General features: G+C 40.1%; 1 protein-coding gene across 9 annotated transcripts in view; it reads right to left on the reverse strand.

Annotated features, from left to right (window-relative positions):
• Positions 1 to 17,188, reverse strand: part of QKI (QKI, KH domain containing RNA binding) — a 109,142-nt gene that overhangs the window by 18,232 nt on the left and 73,722 nt on the right. For all 9 annotated transcript variants that reach the window (XR_014167196.1, XR_014167197.1, XR_014167198.1 and 6 more), the window contains exon 5: positions 4,985 to 5,072. Coding sequence is in view for 6 of the 9 variants with exons in the window: in XM_081906933.1 (XP_081763059.1) it covers positions 4,985 to 5,072 (88 nt within the window). In the remaining 3 variants the exon portion in view is untranslated. The remainder of the gene's footprint in view (positions 1 to 4,984; positions 5,073 to 17,188) is intronic.

Here is a 17,188-nt window from a genome sequence, read left to right on the forward strand (position 1 = left end):
GGACCTTCACTGCCCTCACTGGTTCTGATTTAAAAGAGAGGTAGAGCTGGGTATCATCTGCATTCATGTAGCAAAGTCCCAATTATAATTTTTTCTTTTACTTGAAGATGAGAGAGATCAGAAACTTGAACTTGAATGAAAGAAACCAAGCTTTAGGGTCCAGTAGGCAGAAGTATAAGCCATTGTTGAACAATGAAGCTTTGTATTATTAGATGTTTATGTGTTTGTTTTACAATGTTTTTGCCAACAGGGGTATTTAAAAAATCCATTGAGACATGAGCTAGGCAGCCATGCCACTCTGCACACAGATTCTGCTGTCGTTGTCTCCCCATGTATCTGAATGAGGGAACACATCCTGTGGCATTGAATAGGATTGACACATGCAACCAATTCAAGTAAGGGATGAAGGTGGTGCTGTGGTCTAAACCACTGAGCCTAGGGCTTGCCAATCAGAAGGTCGGCGGTTCGGAATACCCATGATGGGTAAGCTCCCATTACTCGGCCCCTGCTCCTGCCCACCTAGCAGTTTGAAAGCACATCAAAGTGCAAGTAGATAAATAGGTACTGCTCCAGTGGGAAGGTAAACGGCATTTCCGTGTGCTGCTCTGGTTCGCTAGAAGCGGCTTAGTCATGCTGGCCACATGACCCAGAAGCTGTATGCCGGCTCCCTCGGCCAGTAAAGCGAGATGAGCGTCACAACCCCAGAGTCGGTCATGACTGGACCTAACGGTCAGGGGTACTTTTACCTTTACCAATACAAGTATGAATGAAGCCTGGCCAGATCATAAGGAATGTATGCTACTTATGACCCAGCTGGGCCTATGAAAAGTGAGAGCTTGAAACATGCTCACCTGACTTCTGATCATTCACAGCAAGAAGTTACCTAATAATGAAAGGAAAGCCCTAAAGAGAATTCTTAAGTTGTAATTCTGAGAGAATTATCATGGTGTTATTTAGAGAACCAAATAACCAGGCCTTGCTAGGCTAGACTAAATTGGTTCAAAGTTAGGTGCCACGGTCAACCGAAGCCTGTAAAAAATATATGACTAGATGGGAGTTTACAAGAGCTATCCTGCTGTTGTTGTTTTAATTCCATTCACTTCTGTTAAGAGGACCTACCTCAGATGCAGGACTGATCTTGTTATAGTTAGTTTATATACTAGACAAGGGCTAGGAAACCTGTTGCCCTCCAGACATTGCAAGACTACAGTTCCCATGACCATTGCCCATGCTGGCTAGAGATGTTGGGAGCTTGAGTCTAGCAACATTTGGAGGGTTATGTGTTCCCCTTCCCTGTGCTAGGCATACTGGTATGAAACAGTAAATAGGATAAGAACAGATTAGCTACAGTGCTGTTGGGGTGTCTCTAAATCTGTATCTATATCTATATTCATATCTAAATTACCCTATGCTAGAACCAACCAGACAACAAAGTTTGCCTTTACTAAAAAAACATTAACACCTGCATCAATTTTATACAATACCTCTCGTTTAAGGGTGCCTGGTCTGAATTTTATCCTTGTGGCCAGTTGCCAGAATGGAACCATGAAAAGTAGGGGGGGGGCAGTAAAATACAGCTGAATCATTCTTGTTGTTAGTCATATATGTATGCTGTTACAGCACATACTTGCTTTTTAAAACACCACACGGTAGTGGTGGCTGCATTTGTAGTACAGTTGGGCATGTGCATGCTGTGAAGCAAATGCAAACACACAAACACTGTGCTCACTCATAGTGAAGGAATAGGCCCTAGGGTGACTGGCACAACTATGAAAACATGTAGCAGCCTAATGAATTATGACACTGGTTCATCTACCCTAGTATTGTTTACTTTAACAGCCTAGGCAGGTCAGACTCGAAGATCAGCCTGGTAAATTAGCCCCAAAGTTGGTAGTCTACAAAATGTTTGATAGCCTGCTTTTTACTCATAAGAAGGGCTAGCAGAGAAAGGCCTATTTTGCGAGCCTACTTAGTTCCTATAGAAGAGAATGGAAGAGAAGCCTCTCCTCTGTGGAGAAGGGAAAATTTGCTCTCTACTCTTAAACTGGGTGGCCCAGGTTCAAACTATCTAGACTCATGTCAGCCTTGTTTTAGCACTGAAAAGCCAAGTACACTCTAATGACCTCTATTTGAAGAGAGACAGAGCGGTGTAACTCTGCTGGTCTCCTTGAACTCTCCATTGTTTTTTATGCCATGATCCATGGTGTGCTTCTGGAATGATGCAGGGAGGTGAAAGTTACAAGGCACTGTATTACAATGGCTCTGCTCCAACCAAAAAGTAGCACTAGGACACGGTTGCTCAGCCAATGGCTTTTGAACTGTGGGACCTGCAAGGTACCACTCTGTCTCCAACATTATCCAGCAGCTATATGAAATCATCCAGAACTGTCATGTGGGGATTTTGATCATGATGTCCTCAGCATGCTGATACCATGCAGATCTTTGTCTTCCACCTGAATCAGCAGACACTGTGCAGGTGTTGGATTAGTGCTTGAAGCAGTGACGGGCTAATAAACTGAGATTGAATTCTAACCAAACAGAAGTACTGTGGCTGGGTAGTACCCGTGTCCAGGAATTATTAGAAAGACAACCTTTTTTGTGGGGGGAGGATGGCTGCACTCCACATGAAGGAACATGTTTACACTCTGGGAATATTGCTGGATTCCAACCTGTCAATGGAGTCCAAAGTGGCTTCTGTGGCTAGAAGTGATTGTGCCCAGCTTAGGCTGGTTTGCCTGCTATAGATGTTCCAGGACTGGGAAAATCTGGCCTCAGTTGTCTATTCTCTAGTGACATCCTGCCTAGACTACTGTAATGTGCTCATTGAGTGGGGCAACCCAACAGGACCATGTATTACTGGTCCTAAAAGCACCACACGGGCTGCAAGTATGCTTCTTTGCCCAATTCAAAGTGTTGTTACTAGCATACAAAGCCCTCAAAACCCTGGGACCTAAGTTCCTTAACCCCTGGGAGCTTACCCCTCAGTATCAACTTTATTGTACTGCTGCCCTGGATTTTGGGAGGAAGAGCGGGCTAGAAATAAAAATAAAAAAAGAAATGTGGCAGTGTAGCACATTTAGGGTCACTGCTATCCTAAAGAAGGCAGACAGATTGAAGGAAATTAGATTCTGGAAAAAACCTGGGTAAACAAGGAAGAGCTCCCTTAACCAAGGAAATGCATTCTGCATATGCTCAGAGGCACGTAACACTATGTGTCAAATATTTGGTAGAGAAAAAAGATGCTAACCCTACCTTTAGTTAAGAGTAACTCCCTACACGCCACAGTACAGACCCTCAAATTATATGAACATATGAATAAAGCTACCTTATTTAGTCAGAACACTGATCTATCTAGCTTAGTATTGTCTATACTGACTTAAAGCAACTCTCCTGGTTTCAGACAGGAGTCTTTTCTAGCCCTACCCAGAGGTGCCTGGGAATAAATCAGACTTTACTGAAAACATCAACATAATATTGCTTGCACATTTCCACTATATCTAGAACTACAGCAGCTAGAACCTCCCATCACCACCACTACATCCACTTAAAGAAAGCAAATAATCCAGGGAATGCTAATGTTCCAAGCAAGCTTCAAGATACACGCCTAAAATGTAAGAAAAATTCAGCTACTGGGAAATCTACCTGTAAGACACTCCACAAAAATCACTGAAAATCAGCTGAGTTTTAATTGGATTGCAAGGTCCCATATGCATCAATTGGACTTGTAGGTTTTAACCAATACATATTTACTTAGAAATTACTCCCAAGTATAGACAGGATTTCAGTTTTAAGTTCTTTTAACCAATTTAAGCACAGTTTAAACATATACAGATGATATCAAGAGACAATAGAACAGCAGGAAGATATTTTTTTGTTAACATTTCACCTCTTTTCAATGAAAGCAGTTAACCTTAATGCATGCATCTGGAGCCTTCAACACACTGATCAAAGCCTAAGAATAATTTTAGGTCCCCTTAACACACAAGAAATCCATTTTTTTCTGGACAAGCTCTGTGTTAAAGCTAACAGAATGAGCTAACTTAGTTGCATTATGTAAGTCTCTGTTGGGTTTGTTATGCGAGACTGTGGTTCATTAAATGAAAGAAGGCAGTGACAGGAAAAATTATTGCCCATATCAATTAGTGATTAGGCTGACTACTCTTACCCTCAAAGTGCAATGATTTGCCCGTTAATTATGTTTCAAACATGACTGAAATCTAACCCAATTAGTTCAAGACATTTAGTTTTAAGATAACCTTGAATATGCAGTTTCTGAAAACATGCTGAATGAAACCAAGAACCATTGCAAAAAATATATGACTGAACTCATAGCTGAAGAGTTGAAAAAAGGGAAAACATGCCAATAATTACACAGAAAACACTAACTATATATTAAATATCTTCAAAACATTTGTTTTATTTTTAAACTGGTCCTTCTTGGAACTAAGAGAGGGTAGCTTATTCAGTGGGTTTTTCCTACAGCACTGGCATATATACCCTTCCTTGCAGGTGCCAATTCTTTTGCCAGCAACCATACAATCAGCCTCTGCTCACATGGCTAGATCTAAGTTAACCCCAGTCATGCAGAAGCCCTTCTAAGAAAAGTGGGTCTTACACAGCTAGATCAATATTTAAAGATACTCTTAAGGAGAGTTAAGATGTGAAAGAAATGTGCCTAATCCCAATCCTCTCAGCAGCATGCTTTGCTCACTTTGTATGATGCCATGACATTATAAGTACAGCAGTGTCATATTACTAAACAAACAGAGTGTGCACATTCTGGAAAAGCAAGATAGGGCATGTGAAGCACATTCATGAGATGTTTTCTGTGTAGGAGTCAAGATTATGGAAATGGCAAGATCTATAAGGGGTCAGTGGGCTACATATGTAACACAGGCAATATTTTGTCTTCCAATCTAGTGCGAACAAACACAACTTAAAAGCATCCTCCCATATAAAACCCCCACATTTCTGTTGTACTTACGTGATTTGATATTGGCGTCTCTGTAGGTGCCATTGAGAATTGCAAGTTCCATCAACTGCATCTTTTTAAGGCTATCTTCTCCTTCTGCCTGAACAAATAAAGTAGACTATTAGTAGAGTATTTTACAGTATCAATGCGCTTGCAAAAGCTTATCACATTTCAATATATGAAGTGGAAACATGTTTGCAAAATAGAGAAACTCCCTCAGATGCTACTCTACCTACATGAGGTCCCTATTTTTTCAGTCCTAAATCTAAAACACTACTCTCCTTGGACTTCCTCCTACATTCTAAGAACACTGGAAGGAAGCCAATATTCATAACTTCTAAACAGCACTGAGCTTTTTAGAAGGACAGCATAGCAGAATTGGAGGCTGTTCTCTTTCACACAACATTTTGGATACCATAGACTTTATCAAACAGAACTGCATGAAAGGCACAAATGCAGAGCTATAGGCGGTCTGCAACGGAAAACTTTATTAACAGCTTTGCATGAAACATGGTTGTATAGTGGAAGCTGCACATGAGGCTATCTTGGGCTTCCATCAAGTCTTATAAAGTAAGTATCTCTTTAAATCCCAAAAGAAAAATAACAATTGGCAGTTGCAAGCAGTTACAGAGTTATTGACGGTAGATTGGGGAAACCATTTAGATATTGTTTCTGCCAGGGACATCTGCAGACAACATATTTCCAAAGTTACTATCCATGCACACAAATGCTGTTTTCCATCTGGATTCAAAGTCCATAGTTCAGTTGCTAAAACTTTAACAGACACAATTTCTACAATTACAGCAGTCTTGTGCTGACAGATCACAAAGCTACAAATAGCAAGGTGTTTAATTCTGTATTTGGATTTATTTTGCAGCTTTAATGGATAGTAAGTATAAACTTATGAAAGATAATCTTATGTACTGGAAATGCAGCAAATACTGCAACACCCCCACCTTCCACTTCTATCTTGTCAGAAGGTGGGGTTGCCTATATCACCTGATAATTTTGCTTCTACCATGGCTGTGGATATTGTATCATTTTGAAATGATACTTACCCATATATTTGGTTTACAAAACTCTCTCTATAAACGTGGCTGCATGGCCCACAATGTAGTTTTTGTTTATTATGCCATTGTTTAAAATTAGCTGGTGTTTTTTCATTAATGTTCAAGGACAATAATAATTGTTCCACAGTCTTTTCTTTTCAAATCCTGAAAATTGTATAATTCTTTTTTGTGATCCAGAAACACAAGTTAAAACAATTTATGGTGTAAAAGCACACCACAATTTTTTAATTGTTTTCTTTGGCCAATACCTCTCCTCTCAATTTACTAAAAAGCATGTTTCCAATGTCAGAAATTTCAGTAAGCATTCTACTTCAAAGAGGGTGAAACTGAGGGTGCAAAAGGGAGATGAAGAATCTTCAACGGAAATCAGACTACATGTAAGTCTGTATCAATGAATAAAGTACCGTAATTTATACTGCTAAGGTGCTGCTGTAAGTAGACTTCTGGAAAGTCTGACAAAGCATGGTTTTTATTAGTTTAATATAGTTGGCAAACCTTTTATTGTCTAACTAGCTTTTCTTCTCTAACACACTAAACACTCACATAATTGAAATGTTTAGTGTTCTTGTTAATAATTGGAGGGGGCGGGCAAAGAAATTGTTGAATTCTAGTCTCTAGTAACATTGAAAACCATATTATATGCTGTTAAGATTTTGCGCTGAATTTTCTGATACTTTTTACTATGCTATAAATGTTAGATAAAAGCTAGGTGTTACTGAAACTACAGTGAATCTTTTTACACACACACACACACACACACACACACACACACACATGGATCTACTATAATCTATCTATCTATCTATCTATCTATCTATCTATCTATCTATCTATCTATCCTAAGATCTACTATATATTTATATATATTTCATACAGTAAAACCTAGTTGAAATCATTTTTGAATTTCACATGCAAGTATGGGAGAATTCCATGTAAGAGATTTTTTTCCACCAGGCAAGAGTAAGAATCTTGAGCACATAAAAGTGATTAATCACAAGCTAATCACCCACAGTTGCCCAGCACAAATAACAACAATCAAACAGCTTCCATATAGAATTCATAGAATTGTAGAGTTGGAAAGGACCAAGAGGTCATCTAGTTCAACCACCTGCAATGCAAGAATCTTTTTTGCCTGAAGTAGGGCTCAAACCCATGAACCCGCTCTACTGAATGTGCTATCTCTAAAGCGACTTTTCCACATATGCACTGGAGCTTCAAGAGTACACTGTCATTCCCTCTGTCTACAATGCCCAGTCTATGAGTGCTGTTGTTTATGTAGCCAAAAATGCACCACTCGTGTGCAAGAGGGAGGTACCACCAAGCTTTGGTAGACACTAACCATCTGCAGAAATACAAAAAATAGTTAGGAAAGCGGGGTGATTCCAAAAACAGCCCACGAGCTCTAGGGCTGGGCGATACCTGGTTTCAACAATGCACTATTATCACCAGCTAAATATCACAACATACTGATATATCACAATGTCTGAATTTAGGATGGAGCTTTGTCGAGCCACTGGTTGTCTTTGAGGTTTTTCCCACATTGTGATTTTTGCATAGCATGCACACACCATGAATTGCAATATATTGCCAGGTCAAAAATTATGAAATGTGTATCATAATATAGACTCGAAAGTGAATTTGGGCAATATAACACCCAGTTCTAAAGAGTTCATAGTGTTCTCAGTTGTCACAGTGTGCTGACTGCTGGAGTGGCTAGAAGTCGAAACAGCAGCACTCCACACTACAACATTTTGTTGCGAATCCAGTATTATGTTCTAACTTTGAGACAAAAATGTTACACATCATTAAGATCAAAATACAGTGGTACCTCCAGTTGCAGACAGGATCCGTTCCACAGCTCCGGTTGGATCCCGAGGTTTTTGCAACTGGAGGTGCCTGTTCTGTGCATGCACGCAGAGCGCGCTTCTGAGCATGCGAAGAAACCCAAAAATATACTTCAGGTTTTGCCACGTGCGTATCCCGAAGGATACGTAACCAGAGGTGTGTGTAAGTAGAGGTACCACTGTACTGGCATTTAACTTGCAAGGACCCACAAAAACACTGTGAGAAAACTGTGAAAATGGAACATTGGTATAAGACAGAAAATTATCATGTGGTTTTATAGTTACCAGTACTCTTAACTCAAAACAGGCTGTGACGAAGGAAGGATGCTTGGGAGAGGCTTTTCCCACTCGTTTCCTTGCCCAATTGCAACACAACAGTTCTGCAGTGCTGCCAATGGGTCTTACTCTCTGGTAGTTCCTGCCACCCACTCCTACTTACTGTTGAGATTCCTGCATTGCAGGAGGTTGGACTAGAGTATGATTCTATGATTCTTGCAGCCCAGATGGGATATACCAAAGCAACTTTGGGAAACAACTGACTGGTACCATTAAAGATGGAAAAGATTCATTCAAGAAATGAATTTATGAAGAAAGTTCTGAAAGAAATGTAGCCATTTTAGGAAACAACAGGATTTACTGAAATAAACCCCAATAAGAAAAAGAAATTGTGATAGGGAATGAGCATGGATTATGTTCAACTAAGTGCACTTGCAGAAGAATAGTAGATAGGAAGGTACCTTTTACTGAGTCAGACCACTGTTCTATATAGCTCTTTATTGTCTACACTGAGTGGCAGGGCCTGTCTAGGGTTTCAAGCATTGCCAGGGGTTGAACCTGTGACCTTCCAATGCAATGCAATAAGCTCTACCACTGAGCTGTGACCCTTCCCGAAAGTAAACAAAAATTACTACTAGCAGCTAAGAATGGATACCAAATGAAAACAAGACATACTATTTCTGGCTTAAACATTTGTGGACACTCAAACTGTCAACGCCGTTGTACTTTTCTGATACAACTTGGTAACTAAAAAAAATAATCAAAGTCAGATTTGGATCCCTGCAAATACCTCAGCAGGATATGCAGCACCAAACTAATGATATGGCATACTTTCTTTGGAATAAATCTATGATGCACATTACAGTGCTTAGGCCAAGCAACAGTAAACTGACATCATTATTTTTTAGCCAGCGCTACTGCCTTATCTTTTTCAAAGTAAGCTATCAGTTCAAATGATATGCAAAGACTATTTCACTGACAAATTTAATGGTCACAATGTTAAAGACACACCAAGGGTGGGGGGAGCTAGCACTATCTCCTTGCATTTCTCTTCACTTGGACATTTTCTATTTAATGATACTTGCTCTAATTGCAACTTTTCCCATGATTCCTTTTTTTAGTTATTTAACATGCAACAAGATAAAGTGCCAGGAGTGAATACATTTGTATATGTCCAGGTTCAGAGTCACTACCATGGAACTTATATAATTCTAAATATTGACTTAGTTTTTGGTAACACTGCTCTACATAAGAGGGGCTAAAAACCATATTCTTTGGGCATGAACACGAGTTAATGTGAGCTGTTTATACAAAAAAAATGTATAAACATTTAAGCTCACCACACTATTTGCACAGCAACTGAATACCAAGCCCTGCCATGGGAACCCTGGTGATGGAAGCTGAGATACCCATGAAAGGAAGTTACCAAGTTGACCCTACTCAGATCCAAGTACTTAGACAGTTTGCAGTTCTTTGACAGAAAGGCAAGTAGTAAATTGGAGGTATGGTGTTTTGTTTGAGGTGCCATCTTTCCTTTAAAAGTTTGCCTCTGGCAGGCAAGGATACAGGTGTGTCTTATCTGCTTGCTTGTTTTTGTTTTTTAAGAAAAAGGGTGCCCATATTTGGAATTTCTAAGGTACAAAATTTAGAGATTGCTTATTTGGATGTGTGGTCCTACAAATAAATGCTTCTCTTGCAGAACACACCTACGTAATCTAATACAGTTCACTAATTAATCTACGGAATTGGATTCCACAAGAATCAGTGATAACCTCCAACTTAAGACAGCTTTAAAAGGAGAATGGGGCCAACTCATGGGAAATAAGGCTATTAACTTCACCTGGTGCAGAATTCAGTGGCCAGGTTGTTCATCAGAGCAAGACATTTTGAGCCTATTACACTGATGCTGGCCCAAACTGCACTGGCTGTCAATTGGTTTCCTGGACCAATTCAAGTGCTGGTTTTGACCTAGTAAAGGTAAAGGGACCCCTGACTATTAGGTCCAGTCATGACCGACTCGGGGGTTGCGGCGCTCATCTCGCTTTATTGGCTGAGGGAGCTGGCGTACAGCTTCCAGGTCATGTGGCCAGCATGACTAAGCCGCTTCTGGTGAACCAGAGCAGCGCACGGAAACGTCGTTTACCTTCCCGCCGGAGCGGTACCTATTTATCTACTTACACTGGCATGCTTTTGAACTCCTAGGTTGGCAGGAGCAGGGACCGAACAACGGAAGCTCACCCCATCGTGGGGATTCGAACCACCGACCATCTGATCGGCAAGTCCTAGGCTCTGTGGTTTAACCCACAGCGTCACCCGCATCCCTAGGTGTTTTGACCTATAAAGCCTTAAATGGCTCAGGACTGCAATGCCTCAAGGACTTTTTATTACGTATTTTGTGTTTTTCATATTGTATTTTGATGTTGTGAACCATCCTAAGATCTACTGATGATGGGTGATATAATAACGATGACAACAACAACTAGTAGTGGCAGTGGCAGTGGTGGTGATGGCTACATACTACCTCCAGGATCAGAGACAGCACTACTCTGAACAGGGGAAAGGTCTATTGTCCTCATTTCCTGTTTGTGGAATTTTTCACTAGCATCTAGTAAAAGGATAGGCTTTAATCTGATTCAGCAGGGCTCTTCTTATGCCATTATTACTCAAACGTATGCATCCTCTAAACCGCCAGAGATAATACATATTACAGACCAGTGTGCACCCCGTGCAGAAAGAACTTTTGTTATAAAAAGGTACATGCACAACAAATAAAGTTACTCAGCTCAACAAGATACATTATAAACCCAAGTCAAGTTATTTTCCACTAGTGTTTTGTTGTTACCAGCATATAAATTCCAGAATGATGATAATGCTATTTCTGTTGGGTGGCTACAGCTCATCTTACTTCTGGCTAAGACTTGCATTCAGCCAGTTAAAAATACAGAGTACTAAAGAAAGAATTGCATGTCCTCTCTTTAGAGGACAAATGTGTCAGTCACATGACCTTACATTTGAAAGACTTGACTGCTCGACTGGCAGAGTATGCTGCCAGAGATTTTTAAATTATCTAGCTTTGCATTTACATTTTTGTTTCTGAAAGTAGAAATATTCAGGTAATTTACAGGGACTTTGATAACTTCTTGAAAAAACCTACATGCACTAATGTGACCATTTTAGTCATATTTTTAGTCATATTGTTAGTGAGGCTACCACCTTCTACTTGGCATGCCCATAACCATATTTTTTAAATCACTGCCTCAATCTTATCTTCAACATAAAAAATAAAAAATTCACATCACTACCTTGAAGGCTTGTGTTCAGAGTATTCAAGTATGTGAGAAATGTCTGCCAAGTAAGCTACCATACACAACCATGCAAAGTTGATCACATGGAAATTTTAAATCTGTCAAAAAAAGTTTTGCTTCATCATGTAACTTAAAGAATTGATTCAATATCCCCCCCCCCCTTTACAGCCAACACACTTCTGTATGTAAAAGTAACTGCATATGTTGGCTTTTCATTTCTTCACACAATTTTGAGAAGATCCTAGAAGTCAAAGCTCAAGATTTGATCTAATTAATAATCTGGACAACTTTATGAAGCACCTAAACTCAATCATCAGAGGGTGAGCTGTTGTGCTAATCATAATGGAAATTTTGCTTAGTGATTTCTTTGCACTTTCTCCCCACCCCCTCCAATTTCAAGAGCCCCAAGAAACTGTTTTTTTGCCCAATCCCAGCTCACTTGCTATCCAGCAACTCTTTCACAAGTTTTTCCCCTGCCAGCAAACAAGTGCTAGTTGGGAGCAGAGGCTGGATGGTCCATGTAAGCTTTCACTGTGCAATTAACAAGGTAAGTGAGTCCCTGGCAGGGGAAGGTTCGTTCCGCAGACCCCCAGGGATGCCCTGACCCGCAATGGGAATCACTGTACTAAGAGGTCAAAAACAGGGAGTAGTATAGGGAAAACAATGCTGATTTAACACAATGTAAGCTTTGATAAAATGGCAGAAGCTCAGTGGTCAAGTATATGATTTGCATACAAAAGGCCTCAGAGGTTCAATCCCTAGAATCTCTAGGTAGGCTGGGAAAGCATCATGGGATAGGCAGTTTTATTTTTCCATCCCTTTCATAATGATTTCTAAAATGGAATTAGCTTTTCTTCACAGCTGCTACACACTAGGTTGCCAACACAAATTCAAAAGCTACTAGTGTATGTGTGTATGCTGTGGAGTTTATATCCACAGACACCGGTGTCCCATTAATTCACTTATTTTTACCATGTTTCTGCTATGAGCACAATACCTATGTATGCTTTTCTTTAAAACCAAGCACCCCAGCCCACCCATTTTGATCTGGATACCTCTAGCATTAGCATTTAAACATTGGTATACAGTGTACCTCTGCAAATGTCTTTGGCACAAATGTTTTAATCTAAAGCAACCTGGATTCACTGAATGGCTATTATGCCCACCTGCACTTGCATTGTCTAGTTCTGCCCTCTTCCATTTGAACATTCAATCGTTTTCACCCTCAACCCTTCAGAATGATATATCTTGAACATTCACCAGCCTTCTCCCAGTTATCAATTTAAAAGCTGCTCTTCCACCTTTTTGTTTTTAAACAGCAACATTTTTGTTCCACTCTGGTTTAAGTAGAGCCCTCCCAGTTCTATGGGGCTGGTTTATACCCTTATGCGCCACCCGACAGTACCAAACAAATCCACCACCCCCCATACAAACATCACTGTCTATTTCACTTGTTGAAGTCCCCCCTGAGCTGTGCCTGTCCAGGTGGCCCTATGAATGGTATAGGTAGCTTTTCAGATAAAGCTACTTTGAAGATTCTAGCTTTCAACCTCCTAACTAGCAACCTAAGTTTTGCATCAATGGGGCCTGCATTCACCCTTTCCGTTGAAAACTCTTAGGCAGGGTAGGCAACCTAAGGCCCATGGGCCACAAGTGGCCCACAGGGGTCATTTAACTGGCCCACGAGCCGTCCCCGAACTGAGCCGTCCACTTGGGGAGTCTCCGCGCACTGTGCTAAACTGGTGCAGCGTGGTGCCTTGCTTCCGGGGTGCCGAAAATCAAGTTTGCGCAGAAGCCGGAAATCATGGGCGCATGTGCTCACACACAGGCACAGTCCAACCCACGGAGGAATCTACACTGGAGTGAACCGGCCCAGGTGAGGTAACCCTTGCCGATCCCTGCTCTTAGGTGTATGTAAGTGTAAAATAAACCATTTATATTTAAACTCTACAGTCTATGATGTGCCTGAATTTACAACGGAAACATGACCCTGGAACCCCCTGGAATCTTGCCATCACTCAGCAGAGACTGGGGTGATGTGCAACCGTTGTAACACAACTTTTACTTTGCTGCTTGGCATTTCTTAGGTGAGGAGAGTAGTGTGCCCTGGGCTCCTTGTCCTGCTGCTGAGCTTGTACATCTGCCAGACTAGCGTGCTACAATAATGCTTTATCACTAGGGCTGAAATGCTTTGTCACAGGGCAGTCTCCATCACTAGATTGCCCTAAATATATAGCTTTGGCTACTTTCCCTCACCTCTTCCTGCAACCAAGCAGATCAAGAGGTCATTGTTTGATGAATATAAGGATGTGTGGCTCAAATTGCTGGGCTGCACCAAATTCCAGGGAACAGAAATTTGAAATATGGAGTGTAGGTCCATTTAGCCCTCTAGGGATGTGTGTGTGTTTTTTGTTGTTGTTTTTTTTAGGCTAGGAGGCAATGGATGGAATTAAGATAAGGGTGTGCCCTTGAAGCCCTTCAGAAAATGTAAGACTCAAACTCCTTGTATAAGTTTTAAAACTGAAGAAGGTGTGGCTGGTTTTGAAATTCAACCAAATACTGAGCTTAACATTCACTGAGTCTCTAACACTTGAAATTTATATGAAGCACACCTTAAATAAAGTCTATACCGAACATGAACTTATGTTTAAAGTGTAAGTTACCCTCTAGTTTTCACTTGCTTTCATTTTCAAAACCGAGTGAGTTTTTAGCTAGTTTTAACTTGAAATGAAAGCTGAAACTTGAATCTCAAACTTTGTTTTAGGTCTTAAAGGGCAACATATAAACTGAGACATATACTGGGTTTGATCTGAAAGCTAAGCTTGCACTTTTATTCTAAGCTGACTTTTTCCTAAGTGCCATAGACATACCTTGGGACTAACACCCATGGAGCAAGAATCTTTAATCAGTTGACAGTCCTTAAACTTATCACACAACACAGGAATAGGAAGCTGCCTTATCTGAGTCAGATGCATTGGTCCACATACAATAATCAGCAGCAGCTCTCCAGAGTTTCAGAAAGAGAATCTCTTCCAGCCCTCCCTGGAGATGCAGGGGGGAAAACATAGGACCTTTTGCATACAAGGCAGATGCTCTGCCACTGAGCTACAACCCTTCCAACACTATCAAAAAATGATGATGATGATGATTATGATAGTAATTTATTACTTGTACCTTACCCATCTGACTGGGTTGCCCCAGCCATTCTGGGCTGCTTCCAACAGAATATTAAAAAAAGACAATGAAACGTCCAGTAACTTCCATCAGATAACAAAACTTTCCAATACGGGTATTGCCTTCAGATGTCTGAGGAAAATTGTATAATTGTTTTATCTCTTTAGCATCTGATAGGAGGGCATTCCACAGGGTGGGCGCTCTCTGCCTGGTTCCTTGTAACTTCACTTCTCACAATGAAGGAACTGCCAGAAGAGAACCTTGGAGCCTGACATCACAAATATAAGCTGAGGGCCAAATATCTTTTATTTGCACAACACAGGTTTTGGGGATCAAAATCAGCACATGAATGAGGACAGCTGAATCCTCCCCAAATACTTGCCAATCCCAGGCACTTTTCTCCTAGCCTAGTTGATATTGTGTCAGCCAAGTTGGGACAAATGTACCTCAAGAGAGACAGCACAGCCAGCTTATGTGAGGTACAGTTCTGCCCCTTTCACACACCCTCCTAAAATAGTGTGTTCTCGTTCTCTCTCTCTCTCTCTCTCTCTCTCTCTCTCTCTCTCTCTCTCTCTCCCTAAAAAAGTTCTCCCTCTCTCTTACACACACACACACACACACACACACACACACACACACACACGGTATAGATAGGAGTGATAGCTCTGTCACATCCAATTTGGTATCAACAAAAATAAAAGACAAAGGCTTCAATTAAAACCATGCTCTTAAAGCCCAGAACAGAACACATGTTACTGTTACATCTACAGCTGACTCATCAAGAACAACTGAAGGTTAAACAAGCATGAGCAATGTTCATTACTTAAGTTATTTACAGAAAGAGAATCTACCTGCTCACATTTAAACAGTGTCAAAGTTGACTAGCAAAGTCAATAGGTCAAAGCCCAACTTCTTTAGTGAGAATGAGCATGGTCTCTGCAAATGTTTACACGTGACCCAAAAGAACCAGATCAAAGTGCCCAGACATCTTATTTGCTTTCAAATGAAGTCTTCAGTGTCCCTTTATCCCCTCCATAGTCAGATTTGACAAGTATTGTAATAAATATTACATGCAGGGAGGAAAGTTAAAATCAAGTTAATGTTTACTGAAACAAAATAAAGAACCATTTTTAATAGTATTACTTGAAAAGAGATCTAATCCAGCAAGGGAAATTCAATTTACATCTACAGCAATCAGATTTTGTTTTTTACTCTAGGGATTTGTTACAAACTGTCTCTCTTGAAATGTGCTTACTGTACAGTATTTAGCAGAAACAGTTTAGCTTTAATAAGCTGATAGTCTGCACGGGAGCATGGATCAACTCGTTCTCATTAAGCATAAGCAGTTTCTAACAGCCTTCATGTTGCTGCTCAGCCTATGCCAGAGAAAGCAGAGATTGCTGCTGCTCTAAAAACCATAATTTATGAGTTTATTCAAACCCTTCAAATTGCTCTAAGTAAACGCCTCTTACGTTTGAAAATTCCCATGGCAACTTAGTTTGGCAGGCAAAGGGACCCAAATTCAATCCTTTTATCCTCCAGCTAAACCATTACAATGGTAATTTTGCTCTGACACTCTGAAGAGACAGCTAATTACTGTACTTCAGCCCTGAGACAGATTTTCTATTCAGATTAAAATGGCCCTGCATGGTTGGAAAGAGTAGCAACACCTTTCTGCACATTGGGGTGGGGGTGGGGAGATGCACTCTCACAGCATAGCTTCCTACTAGAAAGGTTATATTATTACTAAGTCAAGATATACCTTCAACTAAAAGATTAAAACCATGTTTTCTAAATAGAATACCACGAGTACAATGTGCTTTGGACCAGTCTAGTTGGAAAGATCAGCTTTCCCCATATATGCCCAACTGGAAGTTTTACAATGTCATGTAATGTTCATTTTCCACTTGCAAGGAATCAACCTACTGTCTGGAACTCCCTAACTGCTATTAATAGGCAGATCCCTTCACCATATGTAGCAATGTCTTTGTTTACACTAGCCTACACATATTTTAGTAACTGCTGCTTTTACTTATATTGTGATAAAATGTAGCTTAAAGTCAAATGTTAAAAACAAGTTACTTGTATCTCTAAATGAGCATTTTATATTCTATGCACATCTTAGATGTTAAGGATGATTAAATGGTCTATACATCCTGTTGAATAAATAATTAAGTTCAGCAACCAAGAATTGAGTTGTGTCACAAGACAATAAAAGTAGATCAGCTGCAGAAAAGATTATGGATTCATAAGAGAAAGTCACATTTGTCATCACTATCGTTATGTTAAGTTTTATTAATATTTGAAAACTGAATAAGGGATCAGCAGTGAAAATTACAACAGTTAATAAAACCTGTCTATTGCACTTCTTAAGAGGACATTGTCTAATTCTACTTACAGAAGAAAATAGCTCATATTTTGGTGGAGAGAGAAACTGTAGAATGTAGAATGCTGGCCAATATTTGCAACTCTTCTAAAATAATTTAATCATTTGTTGTATTAGGTATTTTATAATCTGTATCTGTAACAGATTATATGTTTACTTGA

The sequence above is a fragment of the Podarcis melisellensis genome, assembly GCF_964234715.1.
Source record: "Podarcis melisellensis genome assembly, chromosome: 3".
Lineage (NCBI taxonomy): Eukaryota > Metazoa > Chordata > Lepidosauria > Squamata > Lacertidae > Podarcis > Podarcis melisellensis.